The sequence below is a fragment of the Callorhinchus milii genome, unplaced genomic scaffold, assembly GCF_018977255.1.
Source record: "Callorhinchus milii isolate IMCB2004 unplaced genomic scaffold, IMCB_Cmil_1.0 Scaffold18, whole genome shotgun sequence".
Classification (NCBI taxonomy): Eukaryota; Metazoa; Chordata; class Chondrichthyes; order Chimaeriformes; family Callorhinchidae; genus Callorhinchus; species Callorhinchus milii.
The window spans coordinates 5,043,974-5,068,166 of record NW_024704759.1 but is presented as its reverse complement, the minus strand read 5'-3'; the positions used below and the strand labels follow the sequence as shown (position 1 = coordinate 5,068,166).

At 45.3% G+C, this 24,193-nt stretch overlaps 1 protein-coding gene across 2 annotated transcripts; it reads left to right on the top strand.

Annotated features, from left to right (window-relative positions):
- Nucleotides 1-29: 29 nt before the first annotated feature.
- Nucleotides 30-23,906, top strand: LOC103171790 (deoxynucleotidyltransferase terminal-interacting protein 1). Of its 2 annotated transcripts, XM_042341863.1 has the most exons (13): nucleotides 30-173; nucleotides 2,621-2,691; nucleotides 3,289-3,385; nucleotides 4,244-4,342; nucleotides 5,454-5,522; nucleotides 6,403-6,459; nucleotides 14,503-14,564; nucleotides 15,920-15,965; nucleotides 18,441-18,499; nucleotides 21,183-21,243; nucleotides 21,888-21,959; nucleotides 23,287-23,342; nucleotides 23,557-23,906. In XM_042341863.1, exons 1-13 carry the CDS (start codon nucleotides 105-107, stop codon nucleotides 23,663-23,665), a joined length of 927 nt encoding a protein of 308 aa, XP_042197797.1. In that variant the 5' UTR covers nucleotides 30-104; the 3' UTR covers nucleotides 23,666-23,906. The 2 variants fall into 2 exon arrangements, with proteins under 2 accessions (XP_042197797.1, XP_042197798.1); XM_042341864.1 differs by lacking the exons at nucleotides 23,287-23,342; nucleotides 23,557-23,906 and adding an exon at nucleotides 22,342-22,351.
- The last annotated feature ends 287 nt before the right edge of the window (nucleotides 23,907-24,193 follow it).

Below are 24,193 nucleotides of genomic sequence, written 5' to 3'. Positions count from 1 at the left end.
CACCCACCGCGGCCGCTCGCCGTGACGTGCGGGGACGGTGACGTCATCGGGCCGGAAGTGGGGAAGCGCGCGGGCCGGCGGGAGCGGGTGTGGAGCGCGTTACCATGGGAGCGAGTGGAGAGAAGGAGAACCAGGGCCGCGGCCTGCAGCAGGACCCCGAGCAGCTCAGCGCGGTAATGGCGCCGCTCGCAGCGGGTGGGGGTGCGGGGGGGGGAGACTTCCTGTCACAGGGAACCGCGGCCCGTTATTGTTCGGCTCCTGCCGGTTTCCGGCCGCCCCGGGGGCCTGTGCGTTGTGCTCTCCCCAGCGGCCGGTCATCCGCATTGTTATTGTTGTCATCTCGAGGACGGAAAACGGTTCCTCAGTGAAGAATAATAATAATAATAATAATAATAATAATCCTTCGTTATCAGCTATTTGCTGCAGCGCCGCATCACGTCTTCGAGACGTCTCAAAGCGCTTTCGCAGACTTTACTGTGAAGTGAATTGACTGTGCATTTTGTGGGCGAAACCCGGCGGCGGCGGCGGCGGCCGATCGGCGTCCCCGCAAACAGCCGTGGGTTGAAGGGGACCGCAATTTTTTTCAAGTGTAGTGACCGTTCGGAGGCAAAATCAGTCGCAACTCTACGCTCGGCAATGTCCGCCTCACACGCCCGCGGGTGGGGGTAAATTTGGGTCTTCTTGTCCAGGACACAGAGCATAAGAAACTTCTGACTCCCCCCCCCCACCCCACCAAAAGTGTCTCGGGAACTTTAACCTGTGTCCCTCCCTTTCCTCCTTCAAGGCCGGTCTCAAGACCTTTCTCTTTGACCGAGCCTTCAGCTCCCCTCTCGACTCTCTACCCCCTCCTCGCTCCCTCCCTTCCCTCCCCTCACCCCGACCATTTCCCCCCAATGCTCGGGTCCCGATCCAATTGTCCAGCGCCTTGGGACGTCCTCCCGACGTGAAAGGGGCTCTATAAATGAAATCTTGTTGTTGTTGTTGTTGTTTGGTCGCCCTCCCATCTCTCTGCCTTCCTTCCCCCTACACCACCCTTCCCCCATGCTCCCGTGGCATTATTAATTCCTTCAAAAGAAAATTGTTTGTGGGACACTACTGTGCGCAATTGGCTATGGTGTTTCGCCCACAAAATATACAGTCAATTCACTTTACAGTATATTCTGTGAAGCTTTCAGATGTCTCGAAGACATGATAAGCCATTATATCAAAGGCAAGGATTATTATTATTATTATTGTTTGGAAAGAAAAGGCAGTTTCTCCATGTGTCCTGGCCAACAACAACAACAAGATTACATTTGTATAGCGCCTTTCAAGTTGGGAAGACGTCCCAAGGCACTGGACACTGGACAGTGTACAGCATTTCAGACCCAAGCTGGGGTCGGGGGGGGGGGAGGTGAAGGGAGGTGGCCGATGGCATGGTCGAAGAGGAGGATTTTGAGGCGGGACTTGAAGGAGGCTAACGAAGGAGTGAGGCGGAGTGATTGGCGGTTGGAATTCCAGAGGTTGGAGGTAGAGTGGCTGAATGCTCTCCCGCCAATGGTGGAGCGTGTGGGTCGGGGAAAGTGGAACAGGCTGGAACTGGTTGAGCGAAGGGAGCGGGCAGGTTGGTAGGGAGTTAGGCGATCGCAGAAGTAGGGTGGGCCGAGGCCATGGCGGGCTTTGTAGGTGAGGACCAGGATCTTGAACTGGATCCTCTGAAGAATAGGGAGCCAATGGAGTTGGGTGAGAATAGGGGAAATCGGGTCACGGAGTTTGGTGCGGGAGAAGACACGGGCTGCAGAGTTCTGGATTATCTGCAGCCTGCGGAGGGAGGAGTTGGGAAGGCCGACAAGCAGGGCATTTGCATTGTCGAGCCTGGAGGTGATGAAGGCATGAACAAGAGTTTCAATGGCCTGAGGGGTGAGGTAGTGGCGGAGTTGGGCGATGTTACGGAGGTAAGGGAAGGCAGAGCGCGTCATGGCTTGGATGTGGGGAAGAAAAGACAGTTGAGGGTCGAACAAGACACCTAGGTTCCTGACTAGCTCAGTGAGTTGAAGTGTGCAACTATGGCGGTTGATGCTGCCAAAGCCTGAGGTACAGAGGCATGAACCAGTGGACAAGGAGAGGTTGATGATGTCGGACAGGAGAGGGGCCAGAAGGTGGAACTGGGAGATGAGTAGAGAGGTGGGGATGGGATTGAGGGAGCAGGTGGTGGGTTTGAGTTTGCGAACGATGGCCCCGAATAAAATTTGCTAGTTCACTTCATGTCTGTTTGTGGGATATTGCTGTGTATAAATTCGCTACAGTGCTCGCCTACATGATTTGGTCATTAGCTTAACAAAAAAATCCTGTGAAACGTCTGAGATGTCTTGATGGCATGATAAGGTGCTGCAAAGATTCCAAATATATCTGGCAATGGCACTGTTGATGACAGCCACTGGTGGAACCATCGTACAATGGATAGGTGGGCAGGAGAATGGTGGCAATGCGTTCACTCACCCTCCTGTGCGCCCACACCCGTCTTTCCCTCCCACATTGCCCCCCGCCCACCCCCTTACCCCACTTGCTCTCCTGCCCTGCCGCATGTGTGATGCAGTTGGAATGGAGCAGTGCCTTACAATGTTTTTTTTCTGTTTTTCAGAACCCTTGGAACATCATGATCAAGCACCGTCAGGTTGCCCGTAGGGGTCGTCGATCACAAATGGCAGTAAGGTAAGCCAACCGCAGGTATATCAAAGTTGTGAAACAAGGGAGTTCACAAAATCCCTGACATTTTCAGTAAAATTGTGAATTTAGGGATTTCAACTTGTGACCGAACACTGGCGAGGGAGTGAGTGGCCAGATCCTGGTGGGGGACTATGGCATTGGGGAGGCGGCGAGCACCTGTGATGGAGCGAGATGGTGCGAGCAGGAACCGGCGGGGATCAATGGTGAAGGGAGGAGCCAAATGGCAGCAGGAGCGAGGGAGGGGAGGGGGGCTGAGGTCCAGTGGGGAGCGAAGGGATTGGGGAGCGAGATGGTGAGGGGGTGGGGAGTGATGCCCAGAGAAGGAAGGGAGGATGGTATTGTGGAAGGATGAGATCAAATGAAGGACTTCTTTACCTGATTCTCTGGTTGGTGTAAGGGCAGCAAGTTTGTAGAAACAACCATCCAAATGCCAAGATCTGTAACATATTTATGTTTAATGGATATTCAGCAGTTTTGTTTTGAGGTCACTTAAAGGCTGTTTCTTGGCATAGGGTATATCTCAATATGGTTTGTTGTGTTTATTTTATTCTTTACATTTAAAACATTACACTTTCTCCACAGTTTTACAGATCCAACCATATCCATGGATTTGTTACGAGCTGTTCTGCAGCCTCACATTAATGAGGAAATCCATGCAGTTATCAACAAGTACACAAAGGTAATGTTTTTTTCTGTCTGGCATCCTAAGATAACAAATGTGTAAATAACTTTGCCAGAATATTTTAAGCTTTCGTTCTATCGTGTTACCTTGAACGGTCTGCGCATATCCCAAATTTATTTGAATGCTCCCTTGAGTAGGTTGACTGTTCCCTCTCCCATGAGAATCGTAGAATATTATGACACAAAATTGAATGTCTCTCTGAAAGACTATTTTTACTCACCCATACTTTTTCCATCTTGGATTTTGTTTACATGGCACCTTACAAAACGCCTATTGAAAATCAATTTTTTTAAGGGATTATTGCCCCCGGAAAACGATCTGCCAAACCAACAAACAAATGGGTTCCTACTTACTTCTAGATAAACAGAGGTGTGTAGAGTAAGAAAACTTGCCTAAGGATTTGTCCTGCCAGGAAATTGAACCCAGTCCTATCACATGCGAGGCGAGCGCGCTATCCAGATGACAACCCAGCCAGCCTGCCTTACCAGCAGTACTTGCCAACCAACGCGCTATTACTCTCTGGAGTTAGGCAAAGAGGGTATATCCCTCCGGGAAGAGGCTAAGTATTCCATTCCAGAAGTGAACATTTCCATATGTAGGTGGCATATGTTGAATTCTGTTTGGTTTGGAGACTTGTAAGCGAGGTGATGAGGTTCTGTGTATGTCAGATATTGACTGATGGGGTGGAGGGGAACAAGTTTTGGTTTACAAGACTGGGCTCTACAATAACCAGGCCCATGTTTAGGTTGAATAAGGTTGTACTGTGCCCTGGTCTTAATGCTTTATTCTAGCTGAATCCCGCACATCCAGTTACTGTTTTATTATTATTGTTCATGACTAAATTTACTTTTGCAGTTTTTCCAAAAGGCAGCATGGAATGTGAAGGAGAATGTTGGGGAAGAAGTGGATCCAGACCAATTGGTGCAAGAAACCTGTAAGAACTGCTTAGAACAGGTAGGAAACAGTCTTGAGCAGTGATAGGCCAACCGTTATGGTCAGCTAACAAAATACATTTTCTTGATCGAATATTTCTTGATTTATGGATTTATCAAGGAATATTCAATCAAGAAAAAGCTGAAAACATGGACATTGAACATGGACTTATCTAGACTTGTGCAATTTTCGGGGAGTGGGTGTGTGCTTCTTGACAGCCTCCCAGGCCACTTCCAGCGTTGGGCCACAGGTTGGTCACCACTGATCTAGAGTATGAGAAGAGGCCATTACACACGAGGGGTAGAGGCAAGGGGGGTTGGTGGTGGGAAGATGACCAAAGGTGTGGTTGAAGAGGAAGGTCTTGAGACGGGCCTTGAAGGGAGCAAGGGTAGGAGGCAAGATGGAGGTGCTCTGGAGGGAGTTTCAGAGGGTGGGTGCAGAAAGGCTGAAGGCCCGACCTCCGATGGTGGATCAGGCAGGCCGGGAGCCATGGAGCAGGCCAGTACCTGCTTGGTTAATAGGGTTTTAGGAGGTCACAGAGGTAGGAGCAAAACCGTGGAGGTCTTTAAAGGTGAGGACAAGGATTTTAAACTCGATCCTCTGGGGGTTGGGGAGCCAGTGATCGGCTCACGGAGCTTAGATTCCAAAGGTAGGGTGGAATGAAGATACAGACAATGATCTTAAAGTTGACCCAGAACTGGTGGACCGAGGTGAGGATTAAGCGATTGGCTAGCCTAACACAGAAGAGGATGCCGAGTGTGGAGTTGGTTATGGTGTGGAGCTTGGGAGGGTTGGGGGATTCCTGGTGAGCAAGGCATTGGAAAAGCTAGGATTCCTGTAACTGCCTTGTCAACTTGGCCAAGTTGTGCATATTAACCTCTGGTTATGTCTCTTGTATAGAGTTACATAACTTGATGTTGCATGAAACTAGGCAGTTTGGCTCAATGAGTCCATGACCAGATTCACACCTATTCCCCTCACCTCTACCCTTCTATTCCCTTGTCCATCGTATGCAAATCATGTTTTATGATATTTAGTCTGATTTTTCTATGAAAGAAAAAGAGAAAATTGGTTTGGGAGGTTTGCTTTATTTGTAACTCCATTATAGCTCCTAATCTTTATATCGACTTAGGCAAAGATGATGTATTCGGATGATGAGAAGACAATTGCCAAACCAGTTGGAGAAAATTCCGTCATGAAGGTACATTTTATTTTGCTACTTTGTAATCTATACTAATAAAACAACAATGTCCGATTGACGTAGAGACATGATGTATACCTCATTGGAAAGGTCTTGCATGCCCGAGTGTCATGAGGATATTTTTTTCGGGGATCTCCTATCGTTGATGAGCTATATTTTAAAAATGCTTTTATTAAGCTCCAAAATATGAGATATGCATACAGCAAAATAGCGACATAGGAAATCACACATGGTTCCAGAGAGATACATCTGTACTAATATATTCTGCAACAGTGTAGCACCAGAGAAAAACATGGGCATATTTTTGGAGATCTATCGTTATATAAAGTATAATAATCTAATATAAAGTATCCTAATCCAATATAAAGTAAAATATAAAGTTTAATAATACTGAAGTCTACATTCCATATTGGATCCTTTGGTTGCAAGCATAGCTGCAACAGATATCATAAACTCTTCAGGACCCCTTCTAGTGACCATTCATATGTGAAGCATTGGTGGTGAGGGAGGAAAGAAAGGGATGATGAATCCTACCTTTTTCCTACAATAGCAGTGTATTAGGGTCAAATCCTTTGACATTGCTGGCTGGTCACCCGAGCTGGGGATGTGGGCTGACGTGGGTGGGAAGGAGAAAGATGACCAAAAACTTGATCAAAGAGATGCAGCTTGAGCAAGTGAAACCTTAAAAAGGATTGAGTGAGGGAGAGAGTTGTAGGGACTCTGCGATGGAGTTCTAGAGAGCTGGGGCAGAATAGCTGAAAGCCTGCCTGCTGATTGTGGGGCAGAGCTTTCACTCATAGTGCATGTAATTTTTCTATATTTGTCTTCAAACTTGAAAATAATTGATTTTGCATTTAATGAAAATATATTTTTTTTACAGCGTGCAAGACAAACGGAGGATGACACAAATCTGCGGGGAAGTCCTGTACCAAAGAAGGTATATGTGCACCTATGAATAATGTGTTGCAGGGCTAGAGGAGGACAAATTGTTGAATAATGGCTGAAGTGTGGGGATTTGAGAATAGGTGGCATATAATAGATCTCACACTGATCAAGGGAATAAGTTGGTGATGGTCTACAGGTGGTGGATACAACTAACACATTTACACTTAGTTGACTCATACTTATGACTCTTAGTTGACTCATACTTATGACTCTTAGTTGACTCGTACTAGTTGACTCATACTTTCATACATTATAAAACCTCATAATTCTTTGGCAGACATTGACCTTTTACCTGAACAGCAGTGAATATCGTGGGATGCTTTTATACACCTGTGGGTAAATTACCAGTGGAAGTTGTTATCCTTTTGTTTTGGGCTGGAGATTTCACAAAGCTTTGGTTAAAGGAGATAGATTTATACCTGGGTCTTCTCGTGAACTTGAAAAAGCCACAGTTAGAGTTTCAGTATGCCCTTTCCCACTGCTTTTTGCATAGAGTGCCCAGTGGATTCTCACAAAAAGCAACTTACTATGTGAAGTAGACCTGGTAGCTTAGCACATAGTCAAGATCATGGTGACAGATCAACTGAGCAGGACCGAGGTACCACCACTCCATTGAATCAACAAAGAAAGGAGTAAGCAGACTTGACTCAGAAGTGAAATCACTCAGAAACAAACCAATGCTCTTCATCATAATATTTGACATTTTTATGTTTGGTGTTGGCCCTTGACACTTGTGGACAGCGTGGTAAGTGGGTACTGAAGTGCAAATTTAAAATGCTTGTATGGTTAGAAAACATTTGAATATAAAGAAGTCACACGTGGTGAAAATTTAAACCTATGGCACCAAGATTGCTCCACAATGCAGAACGAGAAACTAGACTCTTTCCATTCCAGCTGCTGAGGTCAAGGGCTTGTGGCTCAGGAGGTAACTGGTGCGATTCATGCCCATGAACACTGGGAAGCAAAGGATCAGGATTAAACCTTGTTGCCAAACTGGTCTTTGTTTCCTGCTTCCTAGATGTGGCACATGAATCAGATAAGCAGGGTGCGTCCCTCCAGGGAGCCATTTGTGGACATGATTTTTATGTGCAGGTGACATACATGTGACTTGATCACAGCGGTGGGTTTCCCGGGTCAATAATAAAATGTTTTGTCCAGCGGATTGAGACAGAAGAAACTTACTGGGCAAAACTGCAGCCTTTTCCCTTTCTATACTATGTGGCTGTTGTCTTGAGGACTGCTAACCTGTAAATATATCTACATGGCGATAGTACTCAACTTTGATGCAGTGAGCCACACAGGTTGGGATGTGTAGTGAATTTTTATTTGTGAAGTTGAGTTCCTGTAGGGTAGTACTTGGCGTGCTTGCAAGCAAGCGAGAAGACCCAAGTTTGATTCCCGGGTGGAACAGGGTGAAATCTTAGGCCAATTTCCTTACTCCAGACACATGCTTCTGTTCACCTATTTACTGCTAGGTAAACAGAGGCTTGTGGAGCAAGGAAACTTGCCCAACGTTTTGACCGGACCAGGAATTGAACCCAGGTCCTCACTTGTGAGGCAAGTTATTGTTATTGTGCTTTTTCATGTTCTGTGACGCATTTTAAATGTCCACAAGAACATGAGGGAGGGAGGGAGTGAGTCGAGGGACTCCAGCAATGGAGCTCCAGAGAGAGGGGGCAGAATGGTGATGATGGGGCAGATGCGGTGCGGGGACACAAAGCAAGCTTGTTTGCTGGGCAAAGGGAAAGGTTGCGTCGGGAGGTCGTAGAGTCAGGATTGTGGATGGTAGAAATGTTGAATGTAGAGATATTTCTCACTGGGGAAGAGCTTTCTGTGAGGAAACTGCCCGGCACAGAGCTCTGTGTCTGTCCTCGGTCGCCCCCGTCCCAGTGGCGAGGGGACACTCATACCAGTTACTCTCTCACTGCCCCTCTTTCCCACACACACTCTCTGTCTACCCTCTCACATTCTCTTATCACTCTCTCACTCTCTCTGCTTTTTCGCACTGTCTCTACTTTATGCAATTTGTGCTGTATGGTTGTGCTTGGTGGGGCAGTCTGTGTCTAATCCTCACAATTTTGTGTCTGGTTTCAGCTTTTATAGTACTCTCAGTTAACCTCTTCAGCTCAGAGCCAACTACGTCCTTTCAGACACCTCATAAAACCCATATGACATGGGACAGTCTGGAACCTTGGGGTCCTGTTTGACCCTCAACTATTCTTTCTACCCCACATCTGTGCCATTACTCTCTCTGCCTTCCCTCACCTCCGCAACGTTACCCGGCTCTGACACTGTCTCACACCAAAGGCCGCCGAAACCCTCATACATGCCTTCATTACATCAAGGCTCGACTACCAAACTCACTGCTTGTCGGCCTCCCCAACTCCTCACTCCACAAGCTGCAGATCATTCAGAACTCTGCAGCCTGTGTCTTCTCCCATACTAGGCTTTGCGACCCTATAAACCCCATCCTCGCCCAACTCCACTGACTTCCCATCACACAGAGGCTACAGTTCAAGCTCCTGGTCCTTACTTTCAAAGCCCTCCATGGTCTTGCTTCCCCCTACCTCTCCGACCTCCTAACACCCTACCACCCTGTTCGCTCCCTCCGCTCAGCGGGTTCCAGCCTGCTTCACCCCCCACACCTTGCTCACCCCACTATCGGCGGGCATGCCTTCTGTCACTCTGCACCCACCCTCTGGAACTCCATCCCGCAGTCCCTATACCTCACCCCCTCCCTTGCCATCTTCAAGACCCTCCTCTTTGACTGTGCTTTCGATCTCCCTGCTTCCCTCCGTGCCCTCCACTCTCCTTCACCCCAACCCTCCGGGTCCGGAACTCTGTCCAGCGCCTTGGAACATCTTCCCGACGTGAAAGGCGCTATACAAATATAATTTTGTTGTTGTTTATTCCTAAAGGTGCAAACAATATTGCAGACTCTCACCTGGACAATAAGCCTGGGCACAAAATTCAGTTTCTTTAGCAGGTGCAATATTAATCTCAGATGGTGGTAATGATTTGTCCTACTTTCAATTCTTTACTGCTACAGAATAAATGACTAAAATACATTATATTTCCAGAGTAAAAAGAGCCAAGTAAGAGACAATACAATTTTATTCAGAAAGTGACATAACATAGTGCACTTTCAAAATGTCCCAGTTCACGATTCTTCATAATGTTTTGTTCCTCTCTCCAATTAAGGCTCCCTGCATTTTATACTTGAAACTCAGTCTAGACATCTTCAATAGTTGAAACTTCAGTAGTTATTTGTTTTCCTTTTACTTTTTGAAGACATTGATATATGAATAATTGTTATACTGAAGTACCTGATCAGGAAGTGCCAGAAAGGACTGTGTAGGAGGGCTTTACTCAGTTTTTACCCGTGCTCTATCTAACCTAGGAGGTCTGGGAGTAGATGAGGGGTATCCAACACATTTGGCCTTCAAGTAAAGATGGATCAGAGCTGTGCAGGCTGGTTTCCTGTAACAATGACTGCCACTGACATCACTTTCGGTGAAATGACTGTCGGTGAAGTTGCTTCCTGTGTGCTGTGTGTGCATCTGGCGTTCAGGAAAACCAGCAAACGCTCTTGTGCTTGTGAGTTCACTGGAAACTTGAGTTATAAGTGGACTTGCACAATATCAAGGTGCATTATAATGAGGTTGTCCTATATTTAGAAGTTGAAGCAGAAAAGAGATTACAAGAAGATCAATGTCAGGTGGGTTCAGCTGTGCTGAGTTCACCTTTAGAAGTGAGTTGAAGTGGTTCTGTGCCAATGTAGATTGGAAGTCTTTGTGAATTTCAATCACTGTGAAGAGGTGTTTCACACAAATATCTGTTCCCATACAAGGGATCAGTTTTGTTCCTGACAATAATTTTGTTTATTTGCAGGACACAAAATATTAAGAGACATAGACATAATCTTTGAAACTTATTGAGACATAGCCATTGAAACTTATTTTCGACTCAAATATTGTTGTGCTGTGCTTTGAGGGAATTCACATGTATTCATCCTCCATAGTCAATGCCACCATCAGCCTGCAACCCACATCATTAGAAATTGCAGATTTAACTGTTGATCACTTAGATGTAGTAGACATTTGGTTAGACACAAAATTCAAACACTTTCAGGAAGCTTTCCTCTTTGTCTCACCTGTAATGTAGCTAACTTGGGAGTGCTCTACAGCACAGTGTAGAGGGAATGTTCCCAATTATTCAGCTAGCACCTCGTGGGTGCCAAGAAGACCACACTAAATTGTGCCACTGAACATTATGACTTCTGACACCTCATCTATATTAACTCAAAGATCCATACATTCATGGCATGCATGTTTACTGTACATCTTTTTGACACCTATCATTAACATTGCTTAGGACTATGTCCAGTTCAAAACATCATTGCTGTTATGTTCTGTACAGAAGAGGACTCTATAATTGCCATGAAGTTCCATTCCCAAAACAGAGACATAAAACTCCTATGACTCACAAGCTGTAACCGTAACCATGTCTGCAAAAGCTCCAGATACCTTGAAATTTGTGGACATTATTTCATGAATATTGTGACAATTTGCTTTTGTGAGCATTAACTTCCTTCACTTGACCAAAGGGATTTGTTTAACGGAAAAATGTTAGAATGTAGCTCGGCATAGGCCGTATCCTTCAGAATTCTCTTGTCCCTGATAACGTAATAACGTGATACATCAGGGTGCCAGGGGATATAAATTGTGTACCATTTGAAATGTTATTCAAAACAGGGCTACTTCCTCAAAACAAAACATCTGAAACCATACCCCTTTTGGAGACAGCTATCATCTAAAGTAATGTTTCTCAGGTTCTCTACAAAATATTGCTAAGATGTAGAAATGAAATGGTGCAACTTGACTTTTCGTAGTCTGATCTATGCCTAGAAATCCACATTTCAAGATATATCATTTTTCCAGTTTTCCTACCTTTGAGCAGTAATGGAAATCCACATGTGGTTGTCTGAAGTGCAGAGATCACCAGTCTGGTTCAATGCCTCAAACCTACGATCACAATTACCACTTTGCCTGCAAAACGCTGTTACGATTAGTCACCATGTTAAATGGCTGTGTCAAGTTCCATAGATGAATGTTAAAAGTGCCATTACCTTCACCTGACACCATATCAATACGAAGCGAACATTGGATCTAACAGCCGGACTGATTTCCAGGGTGATGTGGATGTGCATGCAGATACAGTAATATTAAAAATATCTGAAGTAGAGCAACCTTCTGATGTATTTTGACATTGATGGAAAACTGGGCTTCAGCATGTTTTCAACATGGATGAAGACGCACAAGACATCTGAAGATAACTGGAAAAGTGCATTCTCTCTGAGCAAAGATATTGAACTCATAATTCTGAGCAAAGATATTGAACTAATTCACCCTGTAATTTGGAAGAAAGTTTGAATGGTGTGTGAAGCTCAAGGCTTCCACTCAAAGTATCCTCCCTGGACTTTGCTATAGTATGTTGAACACTTCTATCATGTTCTTCATTTACTTTATTGCTCCTCTATATTATACAGATCCTTTTTCCTTGTGGGTAGTTTTGTTGACTCCAATACCATACCAAACTGCATCATATTTAATATATGTATTGGCTCATCTTTTTCCACATGCCTTTTCCGTATTTCTAATGACATTTTTAATATGTAGCAGGCAAACTATATCTTTGTCTGGCAGAAATCCATTTACTTTTTTACTTTTAGCTGATCTTTGACACTTTTATTCCTAATATTTGGGAAGTCAATATTAACCTAATACTTTGTTTAATAAACCAGCAATTCTTTCTTCATTCTTCATGGGCTTACAACGCGTAAGCTCATAAATGTTTAACATGATGTTCAACATTTTCGGAGGTTTTTAATAAAACATTGTTGTATGAGAATGTGTTATATCTTGTTCGTGGAAGCTGGCACAATCTTTATATAACTCTGTAATGGTGTTTAGCATGGGTTACACCAGAGTAAGGGGATGAAAGGAAGCCAATGACTGGGGTTGAAAAGAGCAAAGCTAATTTTCCTGCTCACCGTACAAGTCCTCGGGATGTAGTTCAGCAGTTTAAAGACGTGCTAAGCAATCATGTTGACTATCACACCAGTTGGCTACCAGACTATCATTTGCTGTTCGCTCCATTATAGGAAGTAAGGCTCATATGGAGTTCAGCACCACACAACATGCAGAGCACGAAAATTGTCTGATACTCGATCACTCGCTCTCAATTGCTCACTGTCTGATGCTTGATCGCTTACTCTTTTTGATTCTGGATCGCTTTCATGCTTGCTTACTCTCAGACACTCGTTCACTAACTCTCTGACACTACATCACTCTCTGACACTGAGTCACTCTCTCTGACACTCGATCAGTTTCTCTGACACTCGTTCACTTTCTAACACCAGATCACTTTCTCTAACACTCAATCACTTTGTCTGACACTAGATCGCTTTCTCTGACACTAGATCACTCTCTGACACTCGGTCACTTTCTGTGCCACTAGATCCCTTTCCCTGACACTCAGTCACTTTCTCTGCCACTATTACTTTCTCTGGCATTAGATCATGTTTTCTGATACTTGATCACTTTCTCTGGCACTCAATCACTCTCTGACATTCGATGACTCTCTGACACTCGATCACTCTCACTCAGTCACTTTCACACTTGATCACTCTCTTTCACACACTCGATCACTCTTTCACACACGTGATCACTCTCACACACGCGATCACTCTCACGCAATCATTCACTTTCTGACACTTGCTCTCTGATTTGCTCGTTCTCTGACTCTCATTTGCTCTCTGACTTGTTCGCTCTCACTCGTTTACTCTTTAACTCACTTTCTAGCTCACTGACACTCAGTCACTTCTTTTCTGATTTCTCATCCTTTTTCTGACCCTCTTGTTCATTCTCTAACTCTTGTTTGCTCTCTGACTCTCACTAATTTACTCTCTGACTCTCTCGTTTGCTCTATGATCCTCAATCTCTCACTATCTGACTCAATAGCTTTTTCTCTGACTCTCATTCGTTCTGACTCTTGTTCCCTCTCAGAATCTCTCATTCGCTCTCTGACTATCTCATTCTCTCTTTGACTTTTGTTTGCTCTGTGACTCTCAATCAGAATATGTTACAGAGAATGCACAGCATGGAAACAGGTCACTTAGCCCAACCAAACCTGGTGTGGTTTATACTCCACACAAGTCTTCACCCATTCCTTACTTCCCCCCCATACCCTTCTATTCCTCATGTGAAAGTCTAGCATTTAACATTTTCAAGACTGAGATAGATATTTGTTGGGTGAGGGTATTAAACGTTACGGGGCAAGGGTGGGTAATTGGACTTGAGGTACAGATCAGCCATGATTTATAGAATGGCGGAACAGGCTCAAGGGGCTGAATGGCCTACTCCTGTTTCTATGACTCTCCTTTGCTTTTTGATTCCCACTCACTCATTTGCTCTCTGACTCTTGTTCACACAGCCCTCTCCCGTTCACTCTCTTAATCTCTCTCTCGCTCACTGGCTCCAGTTTGTTTGTTCTCAGACTCCCTTCTCTTTTTGAGTATTGTCATCAAATATTTTACGTCAATCTGTGCAGGGAGATGGGACCTCGGTTTAACATCTCATCTGAAGGACGGCACACTCAACAATGTAAGAATCATCAGACTAGGCTCAGTGCTCATTATACTGATGTGGGGTTTGAATCCCGAACCTTCTGACAGTTGAGAGTGCTACCAACTTGAGGAAGACTGTACTACCATTTTGTCATCCAATGTTGTCTGATCAAATTAGAATAAGTGTAAGGATATAACTAAAGTGCAGAAAGTCATTAAAAGGCGACATGAGAGGATTTCAGGCAGGATGGTGTGTCACCATGGACAGCTGTGTATTGAGACCACCTTGCTATGTTTTTGTGTTTAATTTTTCTATGTTTGATACATATTTAAACATTTTAAACCAGCCTTTTTAGCACAAGAATATTAGTGTAAACTTTTAAAAGATCATACTTTTTATTTTTACAGCGGAAAGGACGTCCCCCCGGACACTTGGTTTCATTTGAGCGGACGACACAGAGTGTCCCAGTGTGAGTATTTTCTCCTCAAATCCCCAGTTGTGTTCCTAGAGCACAGGGAAACAATAACAACAAAATTACATTTATAGAACGCCTTTCATGTCGGGAGGACGTCCCACAGGGCCCGAACATGGGGGAGGGGTGGTGTAGGAGTGAGGGAAGGCAGAGAGGTGAGAGGGCGACCAAAGGCACAATTGAAGAGAAGGGTCTTGAGACTGGTCTTGAAGGAGGCAAGGGAGGAAGCGAGGCAAAGGGACTGTGGGATGGAGTTCCAGAGCGTGGGGGCGGAGAGGCTGAAAGCCCGGCCACCGATGGTAGGGCGGGTCAGGCTGGAAACATGGAGCAGATCGGAGCCCACTGAATGGAGGGAGCGGGCATGTTGGTAGGGAGTCAGCAGGTCAGAGAGGTGGCAAGGCCATGGATGGCCTTGAAAGTGAGGACGATCCTCTGGGGAATGGGAAGCCAAAGGAGTAGGAAATGGGGCAGTCGGTGCGGCTGCTGCTGGACAGCCAACGCTGAGTGCCGCGATGAGCCCGGCGAAGGATTCCCAGGCTGGAGCAGAGGAAGAAAGTGGGGGGGTCAAGCAGAGATAGGTGGCGGGGGCGGAGAGAGAGCAGGACAGAGCGGAAGAGTTGCAGGGAGGGGGACATTGTGGTTAGCAAGCCTGCAGGGGAAGGATGGGGGGGACAGGGGGGACAGACAGACAGAGGATGGGAGGGAGGGAGACACTGGTATAAGCTACACTGTACCTGCAGAATGGCAGGAAAATCTGGAAGTCCAAAATGGCGACTCCCCCTGGCCAGGTAATGGCCGCCACCAGATCTCTGAGACCACGGCCCCACGACACTCACCCCACCTCAGGGTCCACGAGGCCCCGGCTCAGCCTACAGCTACCGGCCCCCCACTGGTTGACACTTGTCCCGATCCCCGGGAGACCAGCCTTATGACTCCCTGCCGCTGCCTGACTTATCTTCCGTGAGTCCCGCTCGGTTTACGTGGGTTTTCGAGGCCCTGATGCTGGCTTGCTCGCGACTGTCCCTGCCGAAACTGACATGTAGGAAGTGAGGGATGAGGTGTACGGGTTCAGGGTATGTGGGATGGTGGTGGGTATGAGGGTGGGTGTGAAGGGGAGTGTTAGAGGGGGGAGGGTGCGCAATGAGGGAGGGGGTGGATATGAGGGGGGAGGGTGTCAGTGAGAGTGGGTGTGAGGGGGAGCAGTGGGGGAGGTGTAAGGAGTGTACAGTGTGAGGGGTGGGAGTGAGGACTGAGATGTTTCATGTAACCTTTACATGTAAGATATAACATTTGTCATTGGACTGTCCAGATTCTTGTTTATTGCTGATGTGTTTGGTCTCTCTTTGTATCAGATCAAAGGCAAAGATCTGTGACCCAATCAAACGTGAAGGACCAAAGGTAATGCTTTTAATTTTTTCTCTCTTTCAGCAGAATTTTATAAGTTTTGACTTATTTTTGAATTGAAGTGTTGCTCAGATGTCAGCCTGACCCCATGATATATAGAGTATAGGGTGACATTCCAGTGCTGTGCACATTAAACTTGGGTTCCACCTGTCCCTGTCCTACTGCCCTCCCCACCTTCTCTCCCTCCTGGCGACCCACAGCCTCCATCTACTCCAGCCTGGGCATCTCTCCTGAGCTCATTGTGGCACTCGTCAATGGCTGTTCCAAAACCTAACCTATCCCATCACAAGTGTTTGAGTGTTTCCACCACAAGGCCTGCCGATCCTGCCCCATGAGAGCAAACCTCGCTCATTTGCGTCCTGTGGAGAGATCTTTTAAGGATGATGACATTTAATGGACAGCCAACAGGAGGGATTCAGGAAGCAAAAAAGGACACAGGGAAATGACGATGTGTGTAGTTATTAGAATACATATGGAGTTATCTGCAGATTGTTCAAATCTTCTATCCGCTGGGACAAATGAAGGAAGACCCTTAACTTTAAGCAAGTATCCAGGTGAAGCCAAAGGCACAATCAAATGAAAAGTGAGAAACTTCAGCCGATGTCCAGTGGAAGGAAGAAATGCTATATTTGCAAAAGAAATGCAGAAATGGCCAACAACAACTTGCACTTACAGTGCGCCCTCCATGCCCTCCAGGGCGGAGGACGGAGAACAAAAGAGAACAGGAGAGTAGAAAGGAAGGCATATACAAGGGCAAGCAGATACCTGAGATCCATCATGAGTGATCAAGGCGCAATGAAAGGATGGACAGCTCAGACGTCAACGAGAGGGAGAAAGAGCACAGTATTGATGCATTGGAACTCAGAGAGAGAGAGAGTGAACACAGAAGATAGGGAAGAGAAAGAATGAATGGTATAAATATGGTGCACAAAAGTGAGGAAATACATAACATGTAATGGACTACATTGGAAAATAATGAAACGTGCCATATACCAAAATAAAGAGACAAGACCATGTGGTATTAGAGACCAGTCTGGGCATGGGCAAAAGTGGGAACAGATTTGTTCTATTATAAAGAAAATGAGTAATCATTTCATAGGAATCGATTACACATCACGATATTTTGAATATGTGGAATTAAGGAACACGTCTTCAGAAATGGTCAATAATAATCCATTTTTAATTTATTAACCTAACCCTAATTAGTAATAAAATTATTTTTCACGGTTAAGCTTTTGATTAGTGATGCTCAACCCAGGGAGTAGGCTTTGTGTTTCTCACTCAGTTTTTCATTCACATACCCAAGAGATTAGCACCAAGATGTCCCGTTTACCTGTTCAGGTTAATGTTCCAGATCCCATGACACTATTCGAAAAGAGAAGGGAGTTTCTTCCGGTGTCATGGCCGACAATCCCCTCTGTGGCTGTCTGGGTCACACTGCTTGTGCGCAACTGGCTGCTGCGTTTTGCCCACAAAGTACACAGTATATCCCGTGAAGCACTTTGAGGCGTTGCATTGATGTGATAAGGCGCTGTATCAAAAAGCAAAGATTACAAAATAATTTTTCATTTTGTTAACAATGGACCATAATTCAAGAGTGAAAAATACAGAAGATTCCCAGAGTTGGGGGATAGAACACCAGACAGCCTCCCCAGCATATCCACAGAGCATCCAAACAATAAAGAAAATGTGGGAAAAAGCAGAGGATGCAAGAGAGGACAACATTTTGCGATCTTGGCATACGGGAACACACCAATAAAGAACAATGAATAGCACACGTATTAATGTCAAAAAGATTACTTGTTAAGCTGCAGTGAGAAACCATTAAAACCAAGGTACTAGGATTGAAGAGAGATGGACGCTGAAATGAATTATTAATCATGTCTTGCTTAATTACCTTATTACTTCTCTGGAACTCCATCCCAGAGGCCCTCCACATCTTCCACTCCCTCATCTCTTTCAAGTTCCCGTCTCAAGACCTTCCTCTTTGACCACACTTTCGGTTATCTTTTCCCTCCCGCTTGGCTCCCACCCTAGCTTTTCTCAAGCCAGGAATGTCGAGAGCCTTGGGTCATCCTCCCAATGTGAACAGGCCATATAATGTAAATTTGTATTGTATTGTTCAGGTGGACAGATCCCATGACGCTATTCAAAAATAGAAGGAGGTTTCTCCCGGTGTCCTGGCCAACAGTCCTTCAATTAAAATTCGTCATTAACTACATAGCTGTTTGTGGGACGTTGCTGCGTGCAAATTGGCTGCAGTATTCACCTACAAAATACAGTCACATTTACTGTATCACATTTTATAGTAAATCTTGTGAAATGTTTGAGATGATAAGATAATGACAAAGGGTTGTTGTTATTATAAGTGGAAGTGTTTGGCCAGTCTGTAGTGTAAGGGACTAAAATTTGTCTTCAAAAGATTGATCAATGAATGAATGGGAACTAAACAACAGCTTTTTTCCTCAGTGGGACCCGGCTAGATTGAAAGAAGCGACAACCTTTGTGCTTGGATCTCGTGCTAACAAGTAAGCAGCAGATTCAAATGTTTGTCACACCCCCCCCTCAAAGAACCCTCCTTCATCTTGATGACTATGTCTGGAAATCAGGAGTTTGTGAAATTATGGCACAACTTTTATTTCAAAGAAATATAAAATATAAACCTGATAAAAATCTGCTGCATTTGCCTACAAAATAATTATAACACCTTACAGTAAATCTTGTGAAATCTTTAAGGCATCCTTCTGATGTGAAAGACACTATTAAAATGCAAGGATTATTATTATTCCTCGACGAATAATAATGGTTGAAGTGGAGTCCTGTAGCTCGGTGTTTAGAGCACTCGCAAGCGAGAGACCTGGGTTCGATTCCTGGAAGGGTGAAACCTTGGGCAAGTTTTCTTACTTCAGATGCCTGATAATAATCCCTCAAGATAAAAACCCAATAATAATTTAGTCACTTTAATCCATGACTGTGCATAATTGGCTGCCGCGTTTCCCCCACAAATATACAGTCAATTTACTTTAAAGTATATTCTGTGAAGCGCTTTGAGAAGTCTAAAAGAAACTATATCAAATGCAAGGATTATTATTATTATTAAGTTCTTGGCGACTTCAACATTCACTTCACCCCTTCCTGCTGCTTCTCCTTGGACTTGTCCTCTCTCCTTTCCTCTCACAACCTGTCCCTCCGCATCCACTCTGCCACCTACGTTCATGGCCACCCACTCAACCTGGTGATTACTTGGGGCCTCAGTGTCTTGGATATCACAATCACAGCCAAAGCCATCTCCGATCACCATTTCATATTCTTTTAACTCCTCAATCCCTCTCCCCACCGGTACCAAACCACCTCCATCACCTACTGCCCCAGGAAAAAAAGTCTCCCCGCAATCCCTCTCCACTGCCCTGGGGTCATCTGAACTCCTCCCCCTCTGGCCTACCTGCCGCACTAATTTACCCTCCTCACTCTCCTCCACCACTCACTCTCCACCACTCTTGATGCCCTTGCCCCCCTCACCTCCCGAACCACTTCCTAATTATGAACCTCACCCTGGTACACCAGCCCTCCGCTCCCTCAAGGATCAGGTGTGGGCTGCCGAACGCACATGGCTCAAATCTGATCTAATGGTCTATCAGCAGATCTGTCTGGATCACATTAAAACATACTGCTCCGTCCTCGCCTCCGCCAAATAATTCTTCTACTCAAAGATAATCTTGGAGGTGAAGGGCAACCCCAGGCTCCTATTCTCCACCACCAACCGGCTTCTCCATCGACCCTCCGAGGCCTTGCCCATTCTCTCAAGCTCTGCCTGTGAGGAGATGCTGGATTTCCTCGAGTTCAAAATCGAGGGGATCCATTCAGCTGCCTCCGCCCTCCCAACTGCCATTCCCTCCCAATATTCCCCTGAAACTGTTCTGGTCAAGGTCACAAACAACATTCTGTCCATCTGTGACCAGGGCTTCCTTGTCCTCCTCGATCTCTCTGCTGCCTTTGATACCATGCCTTCCATCCTCCTCCACCGCCTCTCCTCTCACCTAAACCTTCAAGGTTCTGTCCTTGAATGGTTCAGGTCTTATCTCTCACAACGTCTCTTAATTTGTCTCCGCCAACTGTTTCTCTTCCAGTCCCTGTACAGTCTTGTGCAGTGTTCCTCAGGACTCTGTCATCGGTCCTCCCCTCTTCAACCCCTAAATGCTCCCCCTTGGTGACCTCATCCGCAGACATGGGATCAACTCTTCCACATGTATGCAGATGACATCCAACTTTATCTCTCTGCCTCCACCCTCGATTCCTGGACAACTGTCTGTCAGACATCAAATCCTGGATGAGAGCCAGCTTTCTACAGCTGAATGTCAGCAAGACTGAGGCCCTCCTGATTGGCTCGCACTAGCACCTCCGCACCTCAGGCACTGGCAGCATCAGCATCAACAGATGCACACTCCACCTCACCAAGCCAGTCAGGAACCTTGGAGTCTGGTTCGACCCCCAACTGTTCTTTCTTCTCCATTTCCGTGCCCTGACTCAGCCACTGCCTCACCCCTCAGGCTGCAAAAACCCTCATACAGGCATTCGTCACCTCAAGACTCAACTACAGAAACTCCCTCCTCATTGGCCTCCCCAATTCTTCTCTTCACAAGCTGCAGATCTTCCAGAACTCTGCAGCTTGTGTCCTCTTCCACACCAGGCTCCGTGACCTCATCAGCCCCATCCTTGCCCGGCTCCACTGGCTCCATATCCCTCAGAGGATAGAATTCAAAATCCTCGCCCTCACTTTCAAATGTCAAGGTCCTCCACAGCCTTGCCCCCTCCTACCTCTCTGACTTGCTGACTCCCTATAAACGTGTCCGCTCCCTACGTTAAGCAGGCTCTGGCCTACTCCATGTCTCCCACTCGACCCGCCCTACCATTGGTGGCCAGGCTTTCATCCTCTCTGCCCCTACCCTTTGGAACTCCATCCCACAATCCCTTCGCCTTGCTCCCACCCTTGCCTCCTTCAAGGCCCTTCTTTTCGACTGTGCTTTCAGCTGCCCTCTACCCTCCCTCATCCCAACCCTGCTCCCCCAAGCTCGGGTCCTGATGCCTGACTGTTCAGCGCCTTGGAATGTCCTCCTGACATGAAAGAGCTTTACAAATGTAATTTTGTTGTTGTTGTCGTCGTTATTAGTATTACTAGGCTTTTCATCAGGATGATATTTTTACGTGTTTCAGAGCCTTGGGAATGGGCGGCACTCGTGGTCGAATCTACATCAAACATCCTGAACTCTTTAAGGTAACTCTTGAGCAATTGGGCTAAGACCAAACATCTGCATGTAAAACCTTCATTCGCAGTCCTTTCCTATCACCAGACTGTAAACAGTTTTCCTCTTGCACATTTCCCCTCGATGTGTGTGTCTGAGACGCTACCCCATGTGAAGCGCACTATAAAAATTCAAGTTGTTTTGTCCACTGTTTTCTCATTCCATTATGTTTTTTGTGAACATGTCTCTCCCCTTCTGAAACCTTCTCAAGCCTTCCCATCTGTCTTGTGCTAATCTTATCCTCCCTGGCTTATACGTTCAGTTTGCCTTTGCTGTTTGCTGTGTATTGTAATGTTGCCCTGTCGAGGACTCAAGATATTCACCAGAACTGGAATATAATTATATTATATCTACAATGTGTCAACAACTGTCATTGTCATAAAGTGCTCAGCGCTTGGCTTTGGGTATGTGCTCCGTGTTAGTAATGAATGTCGTTTGCTTATATGACTTATATAGAAACAAACATTTTAGCCCTGTACCACTTCTTTCTGTTCTTAGGTTGCCTTATTTGAATGCCACTTTCCAATTCTTTCCTCATATTCTTCATTGTATTTATGTGACCGATATATCCACGTAACAAAGCTATGAATATACTGCACTATTTCTGGATTTACAGTATGCTGCTGACTCCCATGATAAACACTGGCTTTCAGACAAACATCATATGCCAGCAACAGGGGGGAAGATGGTGAGTACTGACTTGCTAGGACATTGATCATAATTGCACTCAGCTGATCTGCAAACTTACCTAAAAATGGGAGAGAAAGCTTAGCTCAATACTGTCAGCATTGCTACTTACATCTTTCATCTCTTCTAATGCATAGTGTGTGAGTGCAGAAAGGAGAGGATAAAGTAGAGTGAATGTGTGGCTTGATAGAGTGATGGTGTGCAGTCACAGCTTCCTTAACAGTCGTGTTCTTTCTTCTTCATCCGTTTGTGCCATGCACCATTCCCCAGTCTTCTTTCAGCTTCTGTCAATACTCCTCTATAGCAGGTGCAGGGCGAGAGGCCCAGAGGCCTGTGACTTGCAATTGCAATTAGCAATTTTGTCCTTTCTTCATGCTTCATAGTGATATCAAGAACTCAACATTTCAAGGTATTTGATATAAAATTGAATTGCCGCGCTCTGCACAAACATCCATCAATTTTCTTTAATTCCTAAGGTTGAGACCTTGTGACTGTTCCTTCTTGCACGTCCCAAAATATACCTTATTTCTCCATGAAGCATCATTTGTACTTTTTGTAATCATACACAATCCAAAGTACAAATGTGATCGTAACCAGCACCCTCTCCCCTGGAATAGTACGACACAGAGTGTGTTACCAACTGAACAAAGCTGATGGTTAGTGTGACAATGGTCATTCAGAGTAAATATGCAGAGTGCAGGAAAGTTTGTGCTATAGGAAAACATTTAATATGACTTACACGTCCAAGCTGCTGGCAAACTGAATAAATTGTATATAATCCGATTTAATCAATAATCTGCATTGAGCATGAGTAATTCAATGAAGCCAATAAGTGCACATGTGGTGACGAGTTAAGCCTACATTTTCCGTGATTCAATGTGTCTTGACCCATCACCGCCTGTGTACTTACTGGCAAGCATTTGAATCGCGGGAACTGAAGATCTTTTGCACATGCAGCGATGGATCAAGACTACGTTTCCTGCAATTCAATGCAGCCAGCCGGTAAGTGCACGTCGTCGATGGGTTAAGACGTCATTTCCCACGATTCAATGCAGCCAGTAAGTGCGGAGTAGTGGAGCGTAGGGGGGCAGCGTTATGAGTTTGGAGATGATTAATACAATTAGTGCAAAGAAATCTTAAGTAGTTTTGATAGGAAACTGAATGGGACTTGGGTGAATGTATGACTTGGGCAGTTATACGATTTGTAAAGATAAGACTTATGCAAGTTTTACTATAGTACTTTGACCTGAAAATGATTGTAGTGAGAACTCGGGGAGATAACTCAAACTGTGGGATATGTGTCATAACCTTAACTTCTTTATAATTAGGCCTATCTGCTGCTGGAAGATGACATTCAAGAGCTTGCAGCCAGTGAAGACTACAGGTGAGAGGTTTGCGAAATAGAAAAGCAACAAACAATATTGCATAGATTTGGTGTTGCACAGGATTCACTGTAAATGATTGTGTGTGAAAGTTGTCTTTCAATCAAACATGAATAGTAAAGACAGGTATTGAAAAAATGTCAAATGTGGTGGTACCTTGGGGATTATTGGTTTTAATTGTGAATAAAACATAATTTTCTCTTGTGTTTGCTGCAGAGGCTGCCCGGAGCTGAGAATGGAAGAACTCAAACCCTTTGGTGTTCCCAACTGGATGCTGGAGAAAATGCAGAAGTATATGATCTCTGTCCGAACAGAAAAAGAATAGAGAGTAGGGTAGAGACCTGCTCCATTGGAAGGAGACAGTCGCAGCATTCAGTGAAGTAGTTAACATTTTGAGGACTGAATGTCTGCATCAAGAGTTTTCCTTTAATGAATCCTGAACACAGGAGATGGCTATTACTGCTGGCAACTGCCAAGTACATAATGGCAATGAGCACAGGAAACCTATTCTAGGAATCTGAAGAATTTAGATCACCTATTATGTATTAAAAGTTGCAGCAATATTCCACTCAGATTTAAAGAATTAATTTTACAGCAAAATTAGGAAAGTGTATACCATTACTGGGACTTGCGGCAGTCTGTCAGAAGGAGGTTGCCCCTTGATGATGTCATCCGCAGACATGAAGTCAACTTCCACATGTATGCAGATGACACGCAAATCTACTCCTCCAGCTGTGACACCCAGTCCGCTGATGTCCTGTCAGCTTGTCTGACGGACATCAAGGCCTGGATGAGCGCAAATTTCCTGCAGCTGAACGTTGGCAAGACGGAAGTCATACTCTTTGGCTCCAGT

What these genes read in the sequence shown, in the direction of transcription:
- LOC103171790 (XM_042341863.1), top strand. Translation starts at nt 105, where the DNA reads ATGGGAGCGAGTGGAGAGAAGGAGAACCAGGGCCGCGGCCTGCAGCAG. An exon ending in GAAGTCCTGTACCAAAGAAG is followed by an intron (nt 6,460 to 14,502) that starts GTATATGTGCAC and finishes TTATTTTTACAG; the next exon opens with CGGAAAGGACGTCCCCCCGG. An exon ending in CAGCAACAGGGGGGAAGATG is followed by an intron (nt 21,960 to 23,286) that starts GTGAGTACTGAC and finishes CTTTATAATTAG; the next exon opens with GCCTATCTGCTGCTGGAAGA.